The sequence below is a fragment of the Microtus pennsylvanicus genome, chromosome 8 (genome assembly GCF_037038515.1).
Source record: "Microtus pennsylvanicus isolate mMicPen1 chromosome 8, mMicPen1.hap1, whole genome shotgun sequence".
NCBI classification, from domain to species: domain Eukaryota; kingdom Metazoa; phylum Chordata; class Mammalia; order Rodentia; family Cricetidae; genus Microtus; species Microtus pennsylvanicus.
Genome location: NC_134586.1, coordinates 28,545,546 through 28,569,924, shown reverse-complemented (window position 1 = coordinate 28,569,924; position 24,379 = coordinate 28,545,546). Strand labels below are relative to the sequence as shown.

Genomic DNA, 24,379 nt, shown 5'->3' with positions numbered 1-24,379 from the left:
TAAGCACTGCTCATCTCATACAGTAAGATGCTGGCTTATAGGTTGTGTGAGACATGACATGGATGCCCCAGGTCTAACTCCCCGATAAAGGCAAATCTTAAAAACCCCTGGCCTCGGGAAGGTGAAAGGACAATGCTCTCAAACTGGATTTCTCATCATGCAAATGCTGACAAGACAGAGACTAGCAAACAGTGGACACAGCAGGCGCCTGGTAGCTGGAGCAAGTTTCCATCTTCAGCAGAACTGGAAACAAACAGCAGAGAAAAACCGCTACATTTAATTCTTTTATGAGTAAGTAGCCTAAAAATGGGCTACGAAGACTGGGGTGGACTTGGGTTTATGCCTGGTTTCTCATGGCACAGCAGAACTACAATGAGGTGGAAGGCAGCTCCTGCTGAAGACGAGGCCTGGAGAGTCCTCACATTGGAACGCCATGCGATTTGCTCTGAATTCTGCATAGTTGTGCTAGGAAAGACTCCAACAGGCCTCTGGATCAATGATGCATAGTGAGTCTCAAATGTAGCCAATTCTTTATTTTCCTTTACTTGAAAACCTGAATTATCAAAAACCCAACTATCATCTAATTTGTCTCATTTTTTCCCCCTGCAAGCTCTATTCAACCATTCTCTGAAAATTAACTATAACTTTGTATCATCCGGTCCTGCACCTAAAATAGGCCCATTTGAAGCTCAAATTCTATTACTGTCACTATTAAATTGTTTCCCCAACTGAGAGAACTATTTGGAAAATGTTGATAATTCTGGGAGCATTTTCAATCCATTACCAGCTTTAGCTGTTCTCTAACCCGACACCATCAGGATCTAGGTTAACAAGCTGCTTGTAGTATTGCTCAATATTCCTAGAATCCCCTTGTCTGGGGTGATAACCCCTAGCAACATATGAGCAATCCAAACTAAGATATACATAGTAAATGTTTGTTTGCTTTTGTTTTTCTTTTTTTCGAGACAGGGATTCTCTGTAGTTTTGGAGCCTGTCCTGGAACTAGCTCTTGTAGTCCAGGCTGGACTTGAACTCACAGAGATCCGCCTGCCTCTGACTCCCGAGTGCTGGGATTAAAGGCGTGCGCCACCACAGCCCGGCTACACATAGTACATGTAAGGTACACGCTAAGTTCCAAAAAGTCATGGTGCAACAAAGAACAGAAACCATTTCACTAAAACGTGTTATGTCAATTCCTGTCGAAATGACAATGTTTTCATTGCAGTGCTTTAAATAAAATTCTTTCCTTTCCTGCTGCTCCACTGTACTGCTTGACATGGCCACTAGAATAATTTTCAAAGCGTGCACAGAAACAGGTTCAGTACACCAGCCAGGACTTGACCTGCAGGATGGCTGAGACCATCTCCAGCTGTGACTCTGGGCTCCTTTCTGCCTCAGGGATCATTTACTGGTGTTAGTGACAGTGCCAACCCACTGACAAGAAGCCATTTGTGAATACAAGGTCATTTCTGCACTTCCCTTAAACTGGAAGTATATAGAGAGAAGCACCCACTCCTGAAAGTAAACAATTAGAGCCCTGTGGCTGGGAGATGCAGAGTGGACCAAGTCCCAAGGATCAAAAGATTGTAACTTTCAAGGACATACCTAACACTATAGATTGCCCAATTCAAAGGTTTTGGTCTCCTGATAATGCAAGAGTGTCCATCACGCATGGAATCTTCTGCACAAGTCTCCAGATTGTGTTTATCCATTCATTAATCTATGATTTCCTCATTTGCATGTAGCGAGAATAGAATTTGGGAAATATTTTCACTGTAAAATTTAATCTCTTTACTATTACTGTGTGGGGGCCCTGGAACTGTTCAGAGTAACATGTACTTGTCAAATATGACATTTGTTTGAACGTCTGTCAAGATTATTGTCTTATCAAGACCAGGTGATCCATCAATCCATCGATCCATCGATCTATTCATAAATATTACAGAATTCTTATTATACACCAGCTACTTTTCCACATGCAGGAGATGAAGAGGGGAGATCTAGAGAGGATTCTTGTGTGTTAGAGCTCCCTTCCATGTAATAAAAGCCAGCACTGGTTGATCTCACCTGGGATGTTTATACTAAGGAGGCCTTGGTTTGAAAGAACAATATGGGGGAAGGAAGACTGTATTTTCAGATCCCAATAGAAGACGGGAGAAAGGAGGTATTGGAATTGGAGTCAAATACTGGAGTCCTCACTTTATCTTAATGCTTGGGTTTTGAATGTCATGAAGTTAGAGGGACTTGCTTAGAAACACCTGGATGCTTAGAAACACACACCTGGATGTCATGGGGGGGGGTTAGGGATTTGGGGCTTGTAGACAGGCTCTTCAGGCTCTTCCAGAAATGTCAATAATTAGCCTACCACTCTATCTGGTTGGTTCTCAGAGAGAGGGGGATGTAAGTAGCTAGAGGATGCGCTCTGGGGCCTCTGGTTCCCAGAGCTCAGTTATGGTCTATGAGAGACATGAAAGTGTGAAGGGAGGGAGAACAGAGGACCACAAAGCTTGGGAGTCAGAGAACAGTGGAGATTTCAAGACTAGAGGGGTGTGGTGTAGGCACATGACATGGCTTGTAGTAATGTGATGTGGGACTCCCCTCTGTATGCTATGAATATCATTGGTTAATAAAGGAACTGCTTTGGGCCTATAGCAGAGCTGTAAGGGAACAGAGCTAGGTGGGGAAAACTAAACCGAATGCTGGGAGAAAGAAGGCAGAGTCAGAGAGAGAGGCCATGTAGCCCCACCAGAGACAGATGCTGGAACTTTAGCTGGTAAGCCACAGCCTTGTGGCGATACACAGATTACTAGAAATGGGTTAAACTAAGATATAAGAGTTAGCCAATAAGAAGCTAGAGCTAATGGGCCAAGCAGTGATTTCATCAATACAGTTTCTGAATGGTTATTTCAGGGCTGAGCTGCCAGGATGCTGGGAAACCAACAAGCGGTTTCCTTTCAACAGTGGGGTATGTCCAAACCAGATAGACCTGTGTGTGCCAGGCTAGCCCATGTATAGGTTTTGTAGAATTAAATGTGCATTCCCATCCTACATATATAACCAGTCAAGCAGTCAGGGAGCTCGCAGAGTCCACCCGTGGGGTAGCTAGGTAGGCACTGAGCAGCCTGCAGTGTGCAAAATTCAATGGAGGCATCAGGCCTTTGAATCAATATCTAGAGGGCAATACGGTAAGTTCTAGGAGAAGGGTGTGGCCGAGCACACAGGGGTGGAGGATGAAGGGAAAACCATTTCAGTCTCATTGGGAGTGTGCCAAGGGTGCCATAGATGCTGTAACCTTTGAGTTGATTGACAATCCTGACGTTTCCAGATAGAGACGTAGATGGTGAATTTGGTGGAGGAAAAGCCCCACAAAAGTCTTAGTGTGCAAGAGAGTAGAAAACATTCGGAACCTGCAAGGAGTTGCATGCAGTGGGAAGATGTGCAGCCACAGGCAAGTCACAGGGTGGGTATTCTGGAAGCTTCTGATATTGTCTCAAAGCAGTGGCAGAATCTATATTCTGTCTTTAATCCTTATACTTGTGCCATATGCCAAGTAGTAACAAATGTTCACACATTTATTTGAACCTACTTTATCTTATGCAGGAAGTAGTGTGTTCTAACCGCTCAGAGCCTACCAAGAGAACTTAAGTCTCAATCCTTGTACTAGTTCCCTTGACCAAACTGTGAACCCCCATATCAAAGGGAGCAGTTACACCCCCAGAAGGGCCCGAGCTGATGGGACTTACCTTGGTCATCTGACACTGTTGCTGGGAATGTAGCTAGAGGGGCAGAAGGGAAGGGGAGCAATCTGCATCTCACTCACCTGAACTTGGATTTGGAGATCCGGTGGCTGAAAGAGGAAAAGGAAATATTAGCAAAGACAAGGTACTTTCTTCCACATAATGAGTGTTTAGCCGTCCCCGAGGTATTTGGAGTTCCCCAGGACTATGTGGGCACTGGAAGGGTTTGCGAGGCTAGTGATAACGCTCTGCCTTTGAACATGGCTGGCCCAGCGGACATCTACAAACCTAGTATCTTCTGAAGTGTGATGACGCTTACAGGAGAGATGAGCATACAGTCCTGACAGGATCCATGTCTGCCCACAATCTCCATGACCTGCTAAGCACAGCACCCCTTGAGGAAAGCCATGGCACATGGAAAGTCTCTCCTGCAGACAACAGAGAACTCGGGGCACAGAGCTCACTGTGGTCCACCAGGATCTTTACCAGAGCTGGATTAGGACCCATGTGAGGCCACCTGAGACAGCCTGAGGGAAGGTCATTGCTTTCCTAGCTCAGAGCTGCTTGCTAGATCTGAACACATAGCCTCAGGTTCTAAAGGGACAATGTGTGTACTGAAGGTGGGTGCGGCTCTGGAGATCTAAGCACAGGTGGAGTGTCCTGACAACTGCCTTGAAGGATCGCTGTGTACTGAAAGGTAGCACCCTCAGGGAGGCTCTGGGATTGTCCTGTCCATCTAGAACAGATTAGATAGCATCCTCCAGGGAGGCTCTGGGATTGTCCTGTCCTTCTAGAACAGATTAGGTAGCACCCTCAGGGAGGCTCTGGGATTGTCCTGTCCATCTAGAACAGATTAGATAGCATCCTCCAGGGAGGCTGTGGGGCTGTCCTGTCCTTCTAGAACAGATTAGGTAGTTCCCTCCAGGGAGGCTGTGAGGCTGTCCAGCCCATCTAGAACAGATTAGGTAGTTCCCTCCAGGGAGGCTGTGGGACTGTCCCGTCCATCTAGGACAGATTAGGTAGTTCCCTCCAGGGAGGCTGTGGGACTGTCCCGTCCATCTAGGACAGATTCCAGGAAAGCTACACAGAGTTAGCAGGAGGAGAGAGGGCAAGAGAGAGGCTTGTTAATGTACAGAAAAGTGAGGGAGAGAGGGAAGGAGAAGGGGGAGAAAGGGAAGAGATAGGAAGAGGAGGAAGGAGGATGTGAACAACCAACACAAAACATTTTGGAAACAAAAAACCCAAATATTTGAAGGTACATTACAGCTTAGCTTTGAGGCTGAGAGAAAGAGGAACACAGACAAAATAGCAGGTTGACTGAGACCACTCAGACAGCCACGGCAAGACTTGTAAAATGGCAACACCAGGGCAGACGGGGGAAATCTCAGAAAGGCCCACCCTGAAATGAAGAACTACAGGCAACCAATGCTGCCAAGAGAGGGGGAATCCGTCTTCTCCAGGGATGAGGTCCCTGACAGGTTATCCAATCCCAAGTCAGCTGTAAACACACTGCATATGAGCAATAGTAAGTGGATTCAGCTGGTCACATATTTATAAATATATACCAGTAATAATGAAAGAGAATGGGGTCATGAGATTGAGAGGAATAGGAGGGATATGGAAGGTGCTGGAAGGGGAGAAGAGTGAGGATGATATAAATACAGTACTCATGCAAGAAATTCTCAAACAAAATCAGTTTAAATTTAAAAATGCCCACAACCCCTGGCCGTGGGACCAGGATCTATCCCTCGTGCATGAGCTGGCTCTGTGGGCCCCATTCCCTATAGTGGGATGCCTTGTTCAGCTTTGATGCGGGCGGGGGGAGGAGAGCTTGGTCCTGCCTCAACTTAATGTGCCAGGCTTTGTTGGCTACCCAGGGGAGGCCTTCCTTACCCTTTTGGAGGATGCAGGATGGATTGGGGTAGGGAGTGGGGTTGGAACACAAGGAGGGGAGTGAGGTGGAACTGTGGTGGGTGTGTAAAATGAATAAAAATTTTAAAACAAAAATAAGTAAGTAAAAATGGCCACAAAGAACAGAGTTCAAATGAGACATGACAATGACCAGAGACTCTTGTAGGGACATTGGAAGGTGATTGCTTGGAGCCATGTTGTCCCAGTCAGCAAAAAGCAAGCTATGTCTCGTAACAAGAAAACATCAACCCTTCTTGTTTTTTTTTATTATTAAAAAAAATAAAGCAGAAGATGTGACAGGTGGCAAAGCCATCGTGCATGAGATAATTATGTCTCCAGGGCACTGGGAAGCTGAGCCAAGTGCCTTTATTGCTCTGAACTGTTAGCTAAGAACCCTTTTCCACCCCCAAGACTGCCTGCTAGGCTGCAGGGTTTAATCACATGTTAACTGAGCATGTGGGAGGGGGACCTAGAGCCCAGGGCAGCATCTTTTCATCCAGAGTCACTGTTTAATGGGGGATGAAATGTTTGCTAGCTGCTAAATGGAGACAGGGAGGCAGGCTACTCTCTGCAGCAAGGATGTGCTGAGCTCAGGGATCTTTGAGACTGCGGTATTGGTTCCAGGCTTTCTTGCAGAGGTCTCAGTGGTTCCTGGCTCAACTGAGACTCTTTGTTTCCTGCAAGTCTCACTCTCAGTTCAATTAAAGTCACAAGCAAAAGTGAGACCTTAGAAACTCCCTGTCAAGGAACTTCGGAGTTCTCTTAAGAAAATGAATCTGTGATATGGGATAAAGGGAGATCAGAGCTGAGTGAGAATTTATCCTCGTTCATGTGTGGCCACTGTTTGTTGTCCTTGTACTCTCTGGTCCAAAGGAAATGGTCCATGAGCCTCCTGCTTATTTGGCTCTGAGTCCTGATGTCTAACCCTGCACACCTCACATGAAGAAGGCTTCTTCTGGCTTGCAGGAGCCTGTGAGCATGACTTTGTCTTCTCTGTATCCAATATATCCCTTTGTTTTAATAGAAGCATATTTCCTTGACCCTCAGCAGCATGTAGGAAAGGAGTACTAGCATTCAAGTGGGTCCTCGAAGAGCTGGGATTAGAACTTTTAATAAGATTAAAGACTTTGATTCCTCAGCACTCCCTGAATATAGGAGCAGTTAGCTACAGGACTTCACAAAATAGGACACTATTGCCTACGGCCCACTGTCTCCTGGCGATAGTGATAGACTCCATCTCTGGACAGCTGTTCTCATTGTAGAGAGAGGAGCCAAAGAGCAGTGAGCATCTTAGCATGTTTGCCTCCTACTGATGTTTGATATCCGTGCAGACTGCAGAGTCCTGGGAACAGCAGAAGCCTTCAGTGTACCCAACCCCCAATGGGCATGAGCAGCTTGCTCCGGAGTTTCTGGATTTTTTTCTATCATTTATATACAAGTGCAACACCATCCCTACTTCATGTCTCCGGTGGATTTGTTAAAGGCAAGGAAGGGGAGGAAGTTAATAACTAGCTGTCACACGAGACCTCCAGAAAACACCCCTGGGCGGGGACTGAAGTCTGTTTATCCGCATGTGCTCTCATGAACCTCCAGGACCAACCTGGAAGACCAAGATTTTCCTCCCTGGTTTTAGCATTCAAAATTTGAGACAACTCCCAAACCATTTTCCCTTTTAGTTAATCGCTTTGTATTTTGATCATTATCTGACAAATATCTGAACTCCTTGGAAGCTGTTCATGTTTTCGGCTTCCCCTTCCTTCTTCGGGCCACAAGTACCTCACACTTACTACCTGCAGTGGAAGAGTGTTTTCCTGAATTGCTCTCATTTTGCCTTCAGCATACACTGAAGGACAGATGACTCAGCTTCTCTAATCCCACAACTTGATCACGACCCTAGTTGTTATGGCGAGAGGGGACATATCCTGGAGTTTGCTAAAGTTGAACATCACTCCAGTTATTGGGTGCTAAACCCAGTTGCTCCCCATTTCTAGCCTGAACCTCCTTCCTGGAACACGGGTTTTGCCTGTAGGGGATCCTCTTGACCACTCTGCTTCTTCCAAGGCTCCCAGGCAAACAATGGACTTGACTTCTAGTTCAGCTTGGCCTTCAGTGATGTCCATGTGACCCTTGACATAAGGCAGATGACCCGTCTGGCCTATGGCTGGGTCACTGTGGCTAATCCCCACCTAGATTCCATAATTTTTAGTGATTCACATATATATTTTTTAGTGCTTTTAGGCTATAAAAAGTACCAAGAACACATTTCAAAGATGCCAAGTCTACATCAACAGTGTCGGTCTCCAGAATGGCCAGAGCTGCACACCTAGTGGTCCCTTGGTGGTCCTCCCATTTGTATCTCGCAGGTGCCTTAGTCATTTGCGACTGCACATGGAGCCAGATGTGGTGCCCCGTTAAGTAGCCCTGGAAGGCAGTGTCCAGCCTTGCCTTCTGCAGGAGCTTAGAGAGAGTGCTTGCTTGAGGTCTGATGTTGGCTCCCTTTCATTTTCCAAGGCAAAGGAAATTGACTTCCTGTGTTCAATTCCTCTGCAGTTTCTTTAGCCTTTTGATTTTCTCTGGCTTCTCAGCGCCTTGAAGATCCCCCTGATGGCAGTGAATGCCATCCCTTTATTCCTGTGGCACCTTCTCCTTTCCCTATCTTATTTCTCTTTCCCTTTGCATGGCCTCAGTGTTTTGGTGGGTGCCCTGCACTGACACACTTCCACCCTCCCCTCGCAGAGAGTGGCTCCCAGAGTCAGTATACCCCCATTCTCCTTAGAGTAGAGAGCTCCAGGAGACATCGACAATCGGTGTATTCTTTCTTTCCCCCGTTACAAGTCTACCTGAGGTCGCCATTACCCCATACACGAGCAGCCACAGGGGGTGCTTCATCTGTATATTAGCCTCTTTCCTAATGGCTCCTAATGTCAAGATGATCCTTCGAGAGCACAAGACATGAAACAGACCCCCTCACACGCTCTGTGTTCTTACTGTTTTATAACAAAGATGAAGCTCACTGCGAAGCCTACTCGTCTTTGCCCTGCCCCTGAAATACCGCTCCTCACACACACGCTGGCCCTTAGTTTTCTCCAAACCAGGATTCTCCGCTATTGAGGACACATTTCATTGTTTTGCGCACCGTAACACCCTGATTTCTAGTCTTCCACACTAGATGGTCAGCTTCATGGAGTCTGTGCTCCTTTTCTGGATGACTATTATCTCTACGAAACAGCACAGGGTGTGACCGCCATGAAGGCTCTCCCAAAGAGGGCTTTCCTGACATCTTCCTCCCACATCTCCCTCCCATATCCCCCAGCATGACTGTCTGTTTGCCTGCTTCTGTATATTCTGTGTGTTAGTTTCTCCAAGTTTGGTACTCATCTCCTGCTTCCTGCACCTCTCTGAACAAACTGTGACTTATCAGTGGCCGCAAATGCCAGTCTCCATCTCTACCGAGAATTGAACCTCAGAGTTCCTCACCCAGCTGTCCACACAGCACCTGCATATCCTTTAGACTGGATCTTCTCTTCCAATCCTGCTTTGGCCTTGGTATCAATTTGTCTTATCAAATTTTGGTGAGCCCTTCCTTTGTCTCTTCCCTTGTCACTGCATAAGTGATGTCCTTCTTTCCGCACCCCTCTGCCACCCACGCGACATCTTTACCCCAGCCTTCTCCTTACATGCAAGTCCTAGTCCTGACCTCAAGACTTTTAACTCAGAGGATATAAAGCAATGATCTCTCACTCTGCCCTCAGCCTGCTTCTCTTCTCAGGCCGACTCACTGATGGGAACAGTGGCTATCTTAGCTCAACGCTGTCTTGCTGGTGATGGGGAAAGACACTAGAGGATGAAGTGCATGTTATAATTCTGGCACCACAATCGTATCCCTTGTATACAGTGTAGATGTTTATCAACCCCAGTTTGTGTAGGAATAAGATCAGCCTCGAAGCAGAGCACATCTTCCTAGGAGGTGACCGACAGGCCAGTGACACCAGTTTCCCTTCACAGGGGACAATCGTGTTTGCTTTCCAGCCAGCATCATGGATTCTGAGGATGTGCTGTTCAGTGAGTTCCTGGTACCAGCTCCCTGGCCCCTCCTGGTTTATACCTTGGGCCATGTCGCCCCAAAGCCAGCGCTGTAATAACCTTGATGATCTTTTCTCCAAACTCCCCATCCTTGATGTCAAGCAAGCCGAAGGACCTAGAACTTATGGGCTAGAAGGGCCCCATATGCCTGCCCCTATCATTGCTATCTGGGGCCACTTCTAGAAACTCGAGTGCTATTTTGTAGAATTCCAAAAGAGAAAAGAAGAGAAAGGGCCAGGAGTACTGCTTACAGATGTAATTAGCACCATATTTTAACAACACTTTGACAATAATTGCTTCGCGACAGCGCTGAGAAGTCTGCAGTGCAGACTCCCTGGTGCCACTGTCACAGTGAGTGATGCCACAGCCCCGCATACCCTGGAACCGGGCTGCACTGCTCCTCAGTCTTGCTCATCTCCCTCTTCTGGCTCTCTCCCAGGCACGCTCAGATTCGCCTGCAGCTACTGTTGTGAGGAGGCTGGGCCGGCCTGGCAGTGAGTCACGCTACACGGGAAGGTGCTGTTCTAGCCAGGGAGCATTTGGAGACACATTTTACTTGGGCTAATCCTGCCCAGAGCTTTCTCTCTGCAGTTCCTTCAGTGGTCAAGACAAGGTTACAGCTGTCATGCTCCTGGCCAGAGGAAAAGCGGTCATGGCCTCCTAAAGTGAAGCCTGGGCGTGGCGACCTAGTGGGCATATTCTGCCTAGTGGCATACCTCTTTGTTCCCAGGCTCTGCTTTTGTGACACTAGTAATCAACCTGGTTTTGCCATTTTTAGTAATGAAATCATTTCCCCCTCCATTTAGGGAGTGAGGGTCATGGATGTGGATGACCTGACTCTGTGTTCCAGATCGTGACATCCACATATAACTGCTCCCATGGATAACAGCTCTCTTATCTGGCTAAGTCACAGGTTCCTGGCAGCCAGGGGTTGGGAGGAAGGCTCGGATGCTCAGTATTGCTACCTCCTAGGCTGAGGACACTCCAGGCGGTACACCAGGAACTGGTTCTCCATCATTAGGAGGGCTGCTCAGAGCTGCACAGGATGAGGATCATCCCCGGGCAGTGGACTTCTTAGCTGGTGATTTACTTTGAGGCCATATTTGTCAGAATAGAAAGGATGACCATGTAGCTACAAGGACCTGATCTATTGGCTCTTATGAAAAAATATAAATGATAGGGAATAAAGAAAAAAAAGAGACATCAGAGCACCCTACTTCTGTACTTCTCTGGAGGGCTGAAAGGCTCCAGCATCCAAGTTTGGTGGCCCTCACAGAAGTGAAAGCTTCAATGTGAAGAGCTGACTACCATATACGAGGCCATGCTTCATCCCAGGCCACTTCTCTCTCCACACAGGGCACAGGTTGATTCTGCCCCTGCAGTGAGGAGCCACCCCACTGGACTCCACGAGCCAGCTTCCCAGGCCATGTCTTAGGAAGAACTCGGCGCTAAGTTTGCTATGGGTACTTACGCAAGCCTGGCTCCACAGTTTTCGCCCTCGATGTCACCTCCAGCCACATTTTCAGTGTTGACAGACTCAGTCTCACTTGTGGGCATGCTCACTGTGAGGGAACGGAGGCACAGAAGGCATTAAGGGTAGGGAGAGAGAAAGAGGAGAAGAGTATTAGTGTATATCGTACCATTCTAACCCGGGGCTGGCCGGGCACCACACGCTGGCCTGTCTATGGGGGCCTGGTCCTGGCACTGTCCTCATCCGGCTGGGCAAGAAAGCTGCCAGGACTCTGCAGATGAGTGGGAATGTGGGGGGACTCTGGTGATCAGACCTAACAGGACGCATTTGGGAAAGAAGGATGGTGGCATCCTTCATCTGCCCTCAACTTCGTAGTCCCAGAAAGGCAGGGAACTTTTCCATTTGCATCGTCAACTTAGCACAGGGAGAGAAGCCCTCAAGCAAGACTCCGCTGCCCTCTTTCTTTCCCCTGCCAGCTCCAACCTAAGACTGGAGTCTAGCTTGTTTGCAGGAAGGGCACTTTTGCTACTCAAAACATTTTTTTTGATGGATCTGAGGACATTATTTTTCTGCAGTGCACCGTGTCATAAAGCAGTGACACTTAAGGCCGTGAGGTGCTGGGCTTGAGGTAACCAGCCACTGTCCAACTCATGGGTTTAGCCTCACACAACAGGGCAGACACAAGAGATACTAGTGACCTGATTCTCCTGGAGCCGATCTGCCCAAGCAATGCCCAGCATCTTTCAGCATGGCAGCAGCAGGCTAGATTTCCAGAGGGAGTTTTCTAGCTTAGACTCAGCATGGTGGCTTAGAAGAGATAAATTCTTCCAGTATCATTTATTCTATGAAATTAAAAGTTTAGCTCAAAGAGTTTTTCAGAACTGCCATCATCCTTTTAATATAATATGAATCTATATATGTGTAGGTGTGTGTGTGTGTGTATATATTTACTTTTTTTTTAAAATGATATGGTCATGATATATTACCAGCTGTTCTCAAACTTTCAGTTCCCCTGCCTCAGCCTCCTGAGTGCTGGTATTAGTGATGTGTACCACAACTCCCAGGGAATTCCTTGGTTTTATCACTACTTCTTTAGACCAATGTGGACCAGCACTCCCTCCAGAATAAACCTCATCCAGTAAGAAATCACCAGCCCTTGGCAGCCACAGTGTCTATGGCTAGTCGGAATGTGGGCTAGTGACAAGTTCCCATGGGCCACCATCCCTAGGTCACACTGTGATGTGGATGGAGGTGCACTTTTCCCAGTTCCTTTTCTTCTGGTTTAAGGCAAGTCAGGTGGATGAAAAGAATTTCACTTAAAAAAAATGGAAGACATAAACAGGAAACCCATGAGTTACTATGTTCTGACTGTCACATGGAGTAGTTCTCTTGGACTTAAGATTCTGCCTCAAATTGAGGAAAAAGATACTAAGGGCTGGAGGAAACTACAGAGATTACCCGACTCTATGTTACATTGAGAGGAAAGTGAGGCCAGAGAACCGGTATGACGGTCAAGGTCACATGGCACACCTAGAAAGGGCAAGAGATTGGGCACTGTCCCTGCCCCATGCTCACCTTGACTGCTCCAGTGTAGACTCTTCTCTACATCTAGGATAAGTCAATGATAGGGAAGCCGAGCCAGGCTCTGGGAACACCACTGGATGGCATAGAATAGTCCAGCAATGTTCAGTTTTATAGCAATGACAGTGACACCACAGCCTAAGGCCTTTGGATGGGATTAGTCATTTGAGGTAGCTTAGCACTGGGGACCGGGAATAGAGGCCTTCAGAGGCTTCCATGGGTTGTAGACAATCCACATTAAATGAGAAGCTGTAACAGTGAGAAGAACTTCGCCTTCCAGTTCATTTATCTTTAGTCACCCAGGACTCCGGGTGTCATTCTTGGGAGATCTGAGCCCTATGTAGAAGCCACTTGACTCTGATACTTGGCTGTCAGGGAACCCCTTGTATGGGAGTAGGCTGGTGCGGGAGTAGTGGTTCTAGGCTCAAGAAGCCACCAAAACTAGGAACAAGCAGCCTGAGTCTTAGGAGTAAGCATATCCTCTAAAGTCAAGGTACTTCCAGTACCGGGGCTCATTCTGTATTTACAGTGACTGGTTCTGGCTGTCACTATCTAAAGGAATGACTCCATCTTTTATCAGGGAACAGTTGGTGCTGGTTGTCAAGCTTGCTGACTCTATCCAGTGGAGGAGATGAGGGTCAGTGGTCCTCCCCTCATAAACACACACACACATACAAACATATACCAACAGAAGAGCACACGTTTGTGCACACATACATCCCCCCCACACACAAACACCAGACATCAAGAGCAGCATTCTCCCATGCAATCTGTATGGACCAATACACATTTACACACAGAGAGCATAGGAGACATTACCATGGGTCTCTGTAGAGTGACTAAACCAAGCAAACTTCCCTTTCTTCTGATCAAGCAAGCCCGCCGCGGCACCTCCTGTCACAGACACGACGGCCAGTGTCAAGATCAGGGACAAGACATCAACAGAGAACATGCAATCAGCACAGGCATAAGAAACAACCCAGCTCTTACATAGAACACTCTTATCTCCAAAAATTAACAAAAAGCATGAAAAGCATAAACCAAGACATGTAAGAAAACAAAACAAAATCTGGTCAAACTCCTTGAGTCACGTGAATTATCAACATAAAACAAATGATGGACCCTTAGTAAAGCAAATGGCGGATGCTAGAAGAGGCTCCCAACCACACTGACACACGTAACTGGGACTTCCTAGTATCTATGTCCGCTAACTGGAAGGCATCCCGTTTACAGATTTAAGTAGGTAACTGCTGAGATCAAGCTAGTGCCTGAATTTGCCCTGTCCCACTGGCTAGGTGGCTCAAGCTCCCCCCTCACAGGGACCGTAAATGCCAGCTTCAGTGGGCTCCAGTGCTTCCTTCCCACTTGTCCCCCGATGATGTCACTCTCTCCCTTCTCTGGCTCAGTCATTGCCTTTCATTCAGTAAGAGGCTCCCCAATGCCTCAGTCTTGGTTCCATCCCGAGCACATATGCACCTGCTTTACTTTGAATTTCACCCTTGAATGTTTACTTTGTTCAGTTTTGCATATACTATGCATGCGATTCATATATAGTCCTTTTCACATTCCATTTCCTTTTGAAGAGGAATAACCTGAGAGTCTTGGGAAGCTGCCTTGGGGATCCACTTTTCATCGGAGTTCAGTTTCCTGTGTACAGAAAGCCTCACGCTCTGTTCTGCTCATGTCTGGGCTTAACCGAAGAGGAAGGAGCTAAAGGACAAGGCAGTCTGGGCTACACAGTGGCCTGAAGTCTCAGGAGCCAACGCTCTAGCTAACTCCCCAGCAAGGGTGTTTCTCCTGATAACACTCATACTTATGTGCTTCTGTGAACCACAGAGCTGCTGTGGGAAACAAGCGAAGGGCACGGATTGACCATGGCTTATTGAGCAGCAGTGACGGGGAAGGAAGTTACCAGAGAGCCCTATAAGAAAGTGTATGTGTGTGTGGATGAGGACAGGCAAGTGGCCCATGTGCTCCAGGGAAGGCAGTGAAGGGAACTCATTCTAGTCTCTCACAACTTAGATGATGGCCAATGGGCTTTCTTGTTAGTGGGGACTCAGAAATCTGGCTCCTCTCAGAAAGGGGTCAAACTTATTGTCCACCTATAGGAAGGCCCATGTCTCCAGTGTACAAAACACAGGGTAGGATAACAGCAACTCTCAAATCAGCTCCGGGATTTCTCTTTATTCTAAAAAATATCCAACCTGAATCAAACACAGAAGTGATTTAACGCCCATGTCCCCTCTAGAGAGGTGCATTTTAGAACAGGAACTAAGGCAAGAATGAGAGTCCCACGAGGACCAGGCTGCCTGTGGGGGTGTGAAAGGGAAGCAGCAGGCTGCTTGTTGCCAGGCTCCTGCAGCTGGTTTGAGGACGCACGGATGCTGGTCAGTGGCTCAAGGCTCAGAGACCTGTCAGACAGCAGCACTGTCCAGCATTTGGCTTGACAAAAAGCGTGTCACAGCCAGTTCAGTTTCGGAAACAACTGTGGGATAAGTTTAAACGCCATATGAGGAACCCGATAAATATATGGGTGTTCAGATATAACCACACGTGGTCAGGATACTCATGGTGGGATTTGGCAGAAGCTCCGGCTCAGTTCCCTACATGACCTGCATGGTCTCCACTCAATCTGCTCTGCAGGTCAAGTCGCATCTAAAGGTCCCTGGCTGACATGAACGTCTCCCACCAGAACGGCACATTTATGACAGCTTATTCCATAAGTACCTGGAAGAATAAAACAGCTGAAAATGAAGTCGGTGCTCCTGTCAGGAAAGGATCACACAGCAGTCTGGCAGCTGCTGTTTAAGGCAGACTTCTAGGGAACTGTGTGCTCAGAATCTTTAGGTCTAGAATCATGAATGTGAGACACTTATCCCACAGGTGAGCCAGAAAGCTTGACCACCTGTGGTTACTTAGCTAAGGTGGTTGGCTGAAAGATGGGAAGGAACTCGGAGTCAGAGAACACCCCATTTCAATGTGATTATGTGATTGGCTGTGTCTCTCCAGACATGTTGTGAGGACATACCCTTTGTATAAACACAGTGTGTGTGTGTGTGTGTGTACCTTTGTGTTTCTGTATGTGTACATGTGTGTGTCTGTGTGGTGTATAATGTGTGTACCTGTTCATGTGTATGCTGTGATAGCGTATGTGTGGATGGAGGTCAAAGGTCAATCTCAAGCGTCTGTTGGGAACTGGAGTTTGCCAATTTGGCTGGGATGGCTGGTGAGCAGGCCCTAGGTGTCCACTTGTCTCTGCCTCCCCAGCATGGGGACTAAAGCGCTCATCACCAGGCCCAGCTTTGGTGACGTGCTGGGGTCAGGCTCAGGTGCTCACGCTTGCATGGTAAGTGCTTTACTGGCTGAACTGTTTCCCCAGCCCAACCTGATGCAGCTTTGAGGAAAGAGGCTGAGGAAGCAGGCTAGAGATGGAGTTCATTTTCTGACTTTACTGCTAACAGGCACTATCACCAAATGTGCATCTCTGGGGTTTGGAAAGGAAGACTCTCAAACAAAACAAAAAATAAAGATTTCTTGAGAAAGCAATTCACAGTTGTCATTGCAAGTGACAGGTGGCATCACTATTTTCTTAGTTTTAGCAGCAATGCCTAAAATGAGTTGCACAGACTCTACTCTTCCTGTTTTATTTAGCATACAGGGTCCTAAACTCCTCAACTTAAAGGATCCTTCTTCTGCCTCCCAGATAGCTAGAAGCCACCACGCCCACTTAGGCAGTATTTTGCCAACAGCTCATTTCATGCCCAGATTAGTAAGTACCAACCCTCCATCCCTCTTAACATCCACTCTCGGTAGCCACTCTTGCTTGAGTGGCACTTGGTAGTCTGTTTCTGTCTCAGGAGAGGTGTAGTTAGCGACTCTCCTCGGCTTGCTTGGAAAACGACTGGGTAGATACCGTGGAAATTATAATAAATCATCACAATCTCCACATATAATTTCTTTACGAGATAATGTGGAGACCACACAATAATATACCTCAGAGGAGGGTAGATCTAAGCTGTTGTCCAGTTGGGTGTTTCCAGGCATGTGTGTGAGTCTACAAACCCTCTGGAAATCTTAGCCCTGGGCTCTGGGACTCCACCATGAGACACCACGTGGAGTCTTTGAATTACGGTGGCACAGCTCATCTGGCAGTCTTCCCGCAGCCGTGGTCAACGAGGAGGCTTACAGCTCGTGGCCCTCGTGGTCCCCTACAGGAAGCCAGCCCCGCATAAAACTACAGCTCCCTCTGGACAGACCTTCAGGAAACAGATCCACAAGGGGCAGGGCTGATCCGGGCTGGGCCGGTGAATCAAAACTCATGTTTCCCTTAAGAGGAAATTAGCTCAGCCTGGCCCCACAACATCAGCATAATGTAATACGTGCACTGGAAGATGAACAGTTGCATCCACATAAGTAAAAAAAAAATAAATCTCAGAAGGGTTTTGACAAAGGTTTGAGAGTCAAAGCAATTTGTGTTTGGGTAAAGGAAAATATTAGTGTGGTCACTCAGCAAGGAAAACGGAAAGATGGGAATCCTTCCTTTCTTTCTTCTGGAAGAGATACAGGGAGAAACAGTCACATAGAACACACCTAGGCTGGCCCGGTCTCAGATTTCCTACGTATTCTTACTACTGAAGAGGCACCTAAGAGGCATCTTTACCTGGGGAGGAAGATGAAATACGCTGAGTTCTAAAACTTTTGAGTCCCCAAACAGCCCTGACTTTGTCCCAGGTGTGTGTGTGTGTGTGGGTCTCTAGGGTCTTCATATGACATCAGTGGGGATGGTCAGCTTCTCCTGAAACTTTCGAAGAAAAATATTGTCATTTTTACAATGTAGCTGTTAGGCCATTATGCGAACTCAAGAGAACTCACCTGCTACTTTTGAACCCTGTCCTTCCCCGTTGAGAAGGAGTTACCACACCAACATAGGCATTACTGGCAGTGGCTGAAGGTGTTTCCCCATGAGGGAGAATGCTGGCAGGAGTTCTGGGGTGACTCCTGGCATCCAGCCTGCTGGGCTGCAATGGCAGGGCCCATCCACTCCTATATGAAGCCTTGCCATTTACTCGGCAAGATGACCATTTTATTACATTTTTATATGAAAAAATGGTATAGCTAGCATTTGTTTTCTCAAAGTACTAATGACAGCATGGCTAACAAACAAAAAAATTTCTAGTGCCTAGCCTTACAGGCTCCACCCCCTTTAACTTGGGCATCTCATCTGCTGTGGGTTGAATTACGCCCCCTAGAAATCTACATGCCGGTATCTTAAACACTCTTGACTAGAATGGATGTTTCAGGAGACAGGGTCCTTAAATATGTATAATTAAATGGGGCCACAATCTAACATGACTTGTGCCCCAATAAAAAGACACCTGGACAGAGACAGAGGAGAGATCAGAGAAAGATACAGGGTGAAGACAGTGCGTATACACCCAGGAGTGGGGCCTATAATGGACCCCTCTTTCACAGCCTCGTAGCCTCTGCGGAGCCAGCCTGACCTATACCTTAATCTGAGATTCCAGCCTCCAGAATCAGAAAAAGAATCCATTTCTGTCACTTGGGTCTGTAGTATGTTATTAGGCAGCCTAGGCTGTGATGGTACCTGTTTCCACCCATCCTGAAGAATTCTCCAGGCAAGCTGAGCTTGCTGTCCCTCGATGCACTGTCCCTCGGCAGCTGTCTAAATGGCATCAGATAGCATCCATCCCTCCTCCGGGGAGGGTCTGGTCCCTCCACCTCATATCCTGTCGGCGGGCAAACTACTGCTCTAAAGCCAAGTCTAGACAGCCACTTATTTCCATGAATAAAGTTTTGCTGGGTCCAGCAGGGGACTCTTCTGATGTTGTGGACTGGTCACCTCTCTCTAGAGAGCAGAGCTAGAGACCTATGGGAGACACCTCAGGGCCTGCAGAGTCAGGGACTCTTACCGGTTGGACCATCCCAGGCAGTGCCTGCCAATCCCGTAGCCACTCATTCATTCTTGGAGGCCCAGGTTTAGCCTCTGCTGGCTTCTAGAACCGTCCACTGCTCCGAGGCCGTCCTCCTCATCTAGAGCACTTGAGTCACTTAGTAAATAAAATCTAGATGCCAGCTTTTGTCCCACCCAAAAGCTGACAGGACGTCAGAGAAGCCACTTAGCTTTTCTGGACTCCCATTTCCTCCTCCACAGAGAGATCGTGATATTATTTACTCAAAGAGCTTTCCGTATGGGGTAAGTGGAATAATATTTGTAAAAAGAACTCTGTAAAATAGTCACTGACATAAACACTCGCTAGTAGTATCAACTAGTTTTAAACTGTTTTTCTTAAAGTTTATTATTTCTCAAGTAAACCCAAACTTTCTCAAGGCTAGGAACTTCGTCTTGGAATTCTCTAAACTCATAGTCTGATTCTCTGCAAGAGTAGCAGACATGTTTTATACCACCATAGCCGTCAGGATACTCCTATGTTCTGCCCGTGCGCTCCGACCTGTGCTCCGAACCCCAAGAGGTTGACCTGTGTAGAGCATATCAAAGGTCCTGTGTCTGAGGCCGGCCACTAGCAAGAGTCTGTGGCTGGGTCAGAGGAGCTGGGGCTCAGGTCCTCACTCTGCTACTTCTGGGCACTGGGCATAGTGGCTGCAACTTGCTGCCAAAGGCTGTGGCCCTCTTCACAGGGCTGCTCTCTCCTTTGTACCTGCAGGCAGGCCCACAGCAAAAGCTCCCCGACTGCTAGTTTAGGGTGCTGTTCTCACTTCCTGAATCCCCTGCCCATCTTTCTGGAACCCTGACTCCATCTTCATCAAGATCTCCTTAAACCACCCGTCTAAAGCATTCTCTGTGAGGACCTGACAGAAGAGCACCCAGGGTGTCATGCAAGGACATGAATTCCCAGTGATGATTCAATGGAAGATAGGTACCCGAGGGGGAAGCTGGTACATGGCAGACAATGGATGGCAATGAGTCCAGGGCTTATCGCCACATCAGGCCATGCCTGGCCAGTTTGCTTAAGTCCACACCATGAAGGGTGAAAGATAACAGGTGGCTCCCTGTGGTGCAGGGGGACACAGCCCAGCCGGGAAGGAGGTGGATATCCTAGCTGTAGATGCTGCTCTGGTCACTCTAGGGAGGAGCAGCGGCATAGCCCATGTGATGGTCTTCTCTCTTGCAGAATAGATACTTGCGTTCATCATTTTTCTATGATTAACAAATCAAACCCACGGCCAGAGATCTCTCACTGCGCGGGTTTGTAAAATCCAGGATCTGCCACCCCCAGTGCCATTGGTCTAGGACACATCAAGGTACTCCTGGCCTTGATACTAAACAGCTCCAGAGTACACTGATGCATTTCCCAGTTGAAGTCCTGTGCACTCCACCTCCGATGTAGCTGAGTTCATCTACATGATTGGTGAAAGACTTTCTTATAGGACGGACTCACAGTTATGGAGAAAGAGGGTGGCGGCAGTGAGAGAGAGCAGAGAAACAACGGGGTACCAGTGACAGCGGTCTGCCTGAGAAGGAAGGTCACATGAAAAGGTACCACCACTTCCAGAACCTTCTCAATCACTTCTTGTCAGCCCAGGCCAGCTTAGCTTCCCCCACATTAGCAATTAAGCCTAGGGCTGATTTTAAGCCAACAAGGAAAATATAAAACAAGATCAAATATGAAAACAGAGGCCTTACTTATTAAAAAGGAGCAATACAGGTGTGGTGTGCCATCATCCTAATTATTACTACTGCTGCGAACTGGGAGGAGGTATCAATGGCTGCCCTTAGCTCTACCTCTAAGAAGGATGCTGGGGCTGTTGTGATCCCAGCAGGTTAGAAGCATCCAGCACTCCAAGCAGAAAATCCCTTTCCAGCACCATGTCACTGGGACTGTAGGAGGGTGAGGAGAGCAGGAGGAGGCAGGGAGGGAGCTCGGGGGGCAGCAGACAAGCTGCTGAATGTGGGTGCACATCTCTCCTTTCCTTTCCCACAATGCCTACCTCCGTTAGGAGTGACAGGGCCAGGGACAGCCCCTCTGCAGCCCAAAGGGATGCGGCATGGATCCTCCGCACATGGGTAGGAAGGCTCTTTTGTAGGGCTTCTCTGTGAACTCAGTTATTTTAAGCATAAAGTTCTTCTGAGGTTACAGGGGGTGTTTTTCTAGTTACCGAGGCTTAGAAGAATCTGTCGCCTTATCTGGCATGGTATCAAAGAAAAGAAAAAAGATGCGTGCACCGGGTCTCTTTCTAAGTGTGGTCCAGGTCCATCTTAGGCTTTGTCCCCCAGCTGTACATACAGTGTAATACTCTGTCTTAATCCTAACAGTCCAGTTTTTAAGCATTTGCTATAAGATAGCCTCTCTTTCAAGTTTCACACGTATGAACTGAGAGCACCCATGTATGAGATATTACATGAGCCCATCTTACAGATGAGGAAACTGAGGCTTGGAATTTAATCACTTGTTCAAAGCAATCAGCTAACTAGGACCCAGGACTTTGAAGCCAGGTAGATCTGGTGCCAAGCATCCTCTTAGCCACTGTGTGTACCAGATGAACTGTTTATTCTAATCATGAAAAGGGCAAGGCTGCTGGAGGTGCCCAGGTCATCGAAAAAGTCCCTTAATTGATGACCCCGTCATAGCCTCCATGTGAGCACCTCTGAGCCAAGAGGGAAGAGAGGAATCAAAACCTCATGAGCTTTGGAGCTAGAGGTCTGCTTCTGAATCCAAAATTCTTCTGGCAAAGTCACCACAGTCCAGAGTCCTAGTCACGACGGGTGGGACTAAGAAAGGCTCTTGGGGGAAGGGAAAGTCTGTCTTGTGGACTGTGGGGCATGCCGATGTTCATGAGCTGTGTAACAGCACCAGGGCTCCTCGGGCAAATTCGGTCAGCTCTGTTGCTGTGGCCCCTTGCATTGTGGGGCTGATAACTGTAAGGATACCTGGCTGAAAGGGAGCAAAGACACGAGCAGTCAGGCATAGAGAGACCCGCTGGACAAAGGCGGGAAGTGGAGCAGGAGGGCTGGCCTCGCTCTCTAGCCATAGCAGGAAAAAGCAGCAGCAGCAGCAACAACCTCAGGAGACTCACTGAGGTGTGGTACTGTGACAGCTTCCAGGGGCCACTGGGGGAACTGGCTGCTGGGGAAGGCAGGAGAAACTTTCACAGGTATAAACACTAGTGGACACATGAGACGGATGAGAAGGCAGAGAGAAAGTGGAGCAATCAGGGTAACTAGCCATTCAAAGGTAATTAACAGTGCCGTCAACAGTGCCACCCCCACAGCACCCCAGACCAGCATGGGGGTGTTACATAACTGCAGGTGACAGCTTAGGGCGCCGACAAGCACCCTAGGTTCTTTAGTAGCAAGCACTTTCCTAGGTCAGAATCGGGACAGTGAGCCTCTATAAGTTAGCACTGTCTCCTCTCTGGGCCAGGCACACATCCATTCTGCAACAGGGAACTCAAAGAGACCGGCAGTGCCAGAGTGGTCACTGAGAGGGCTTGAAAGCCCAAAGATGTAGAGAAAATTTGAGTGGATCTATATATTATTTTACAGAGCAGGAAACTGAGGCTCAGGGAGGGGAGGGAAAGGTAGGAGGAGTTGTCTGAGGACATTGAGCTAACTCAGATTAAAGCCAAGACAGGGACCAGGGCTCCTGACTTGCTCTCCTTGCTCTGTCTCACCTAGATGAGAAGCAGAGAATGGGTTTTAGGGTCCAAGGATACAGACCTTGGGGAGAGGCGAGTGTGTGTCTCCTGCTAAGCAGACATCCATTCGAGCAGATGATCTTAACCTGACCTTTTCTTCTGAAACTGGAGAGATAATTCCACTGCTCTGGGAAGGTTTGATGAGGATTAAAGACACTATAACTAAAATAAGGAGTTTAATTAATTATGGCTGCCAGTCATAACACTAAAAATCAATATAGTATGTGTGTGGAGAACGCTGGACACTGTGTCTACTGGGCAGGCGGAAATGAACTATAGGCTGACACAAGGAACCCTCAAAGTCACCTTATGTCTCAAAAGGCAGCAGGACTCTAAGCACTTAGTGGCGATAATAGCTGTCCCAGGGTCAGTCCCTAAGAATGACCGCAGCTGCCTGGTCCTTTTGGGGCTGGCATCCATTACTGCATGCCTTCTTAGCATGAAATACTTAAGACGCCCAGTTGTGTGCTAACAGAAACTTACCCACAGAATGGCCTAATCCTGGAAATGCTTAAGGTCTTGCAAAAAGATTGAAAAGTCTCGAACTTCGGTTACCATCAAGATTTAAGTCCAACAGGGAAAAGAGAGCTTTTAAAACTCCCTCTGTGTCTCTTGACTTTTTTTTCTTTAGAGACAAGGCCTGTCTACAGCTTCAAACTCTCAATCCTCCTGTCTCAGCCTCCCAAGTGGAGCCACCACACTGGGCTTAGATTATTACGATTTTTTATAGCCTTACGCTGAACCAAGGCTGTACCAGAGACAGTGTTCTGCTCTTTTAGCCTGATCTCTAGCTTGTCAGGAAAGTTATCTGTGACCACCATCTGGGCTCTGCGGTGGGCCATCTGGCTTTGCCAGCTCATCAGTGAGGTCAAGCTGACATCTTGGAAGACTACTACCAAGGATTTCTGTGTTTTAACTAGAAAGAGATTTAGATTCTATGAAGCAATGAGATCAGGAACACGGCGATGCCCGGCTTCAGCTCCAGTTTGGTTTTAAGTAGATTATAGTCTAAGCGTATTTTTCAATACCCAACAATTGGGTTAGTCTAATGACAAATGTCATTCCCAACTATTGCCAGAGCAATATGCCATTTCCATTAGGAGTGAAGTTTCCTGGCCAGATTAAGACATGGAAAATAATTTTTGGTTATCAACAATTCCCTTCAGTCTCACTGATCAGATTAGGCCTAGCTACGGAAAGAGGAATTTACAAATTAGATGCTGTTCTCTATTTATTACCAAAATGGTCGCTTTCCACTCCATCCAGGAGTTATAGTTGAGATCTCACTGGGTCTCAGCTGGCGATAACACCCACTCCATAAATCACTGTTCTTTGCCAGCAGTGGGTGGATGAGCAGTGTGCTGAAGACCACACAGTGGATAGAATCAAACCTCAGGACCCTTCGAAGTGAGACCAGCCTTACAAGCCTAAAATACCTTCAGTGTTCTGGACCCGAGGAAGCATGGGGCATCTAGCCTCACTTGCCTCTTAACCATTTGCTGACAGCTATTCTTGGCTGGCTAGCTGGCGTTCCTGAGACAGGATGAAAGGCGAGAGATATTTCCAGAGCTCAACCCTCATATATTTGAAGAAGAAAGGGAAAAAAAGGCAAACGTGCGAAGAGAGAAACATTGTGGAACAGCCTTGCCTATAGAGAAGTGTAAAAGAGTGGCTGGCAGATAAACAAAATGGAAGATGGAAAATTAATTTACAGATCTGATTCATTATATATCCTTAGCTGAATCAAATGCAGCCTACTCTGGTTTCAGATCTGACAGAGTGACAAGACTGGCCCAAGTCCCTGCTCTTCCTCTTTTTCTCCCCACTTCCAACCAACATTTACTGTCCATCCATACTGCCCCAGGCTCTGCTAGTGCTGAGCCGACAGAGGTGCTGCTTGTAAGAATGGACGGCCCAGCAC

The 24,379-nt window shown here is 47.5% G+C and overlaps 1 protein-coding gene across 11 annotated transcripts in view; it reads right to left on the bottom strand.

Moving 5' to 3' along the window:
• Cacna1c (calcium voltage-gated channel subunit alpha1 C) overlaps positions 1-24,379 on the bottom strand; it is a 660,622-nt gene that overhangs the window by 114,720 nt on the left and 521,523 nt on the right. For all 11 annotated transcript variants that reach the window (XM_075982990.1, XM_075982987.1, XM_075982992.1 and 8 more), the window contains exons 10-11: positions 11,203-11,293; positions 3,821-3,847 (exon numbers count right to left, since the gene is read on the bottom strand). In XM_075982990.1, coding sequence (XP_075839105.1) covers positions 3,821-3,847; positions 11,203-11,293 — 118 coding nt within the window. The remainder of the gene's footprint in view (positions 1-3,820; positions 3,848-11,202; positions 11,294-24,379) is intronic.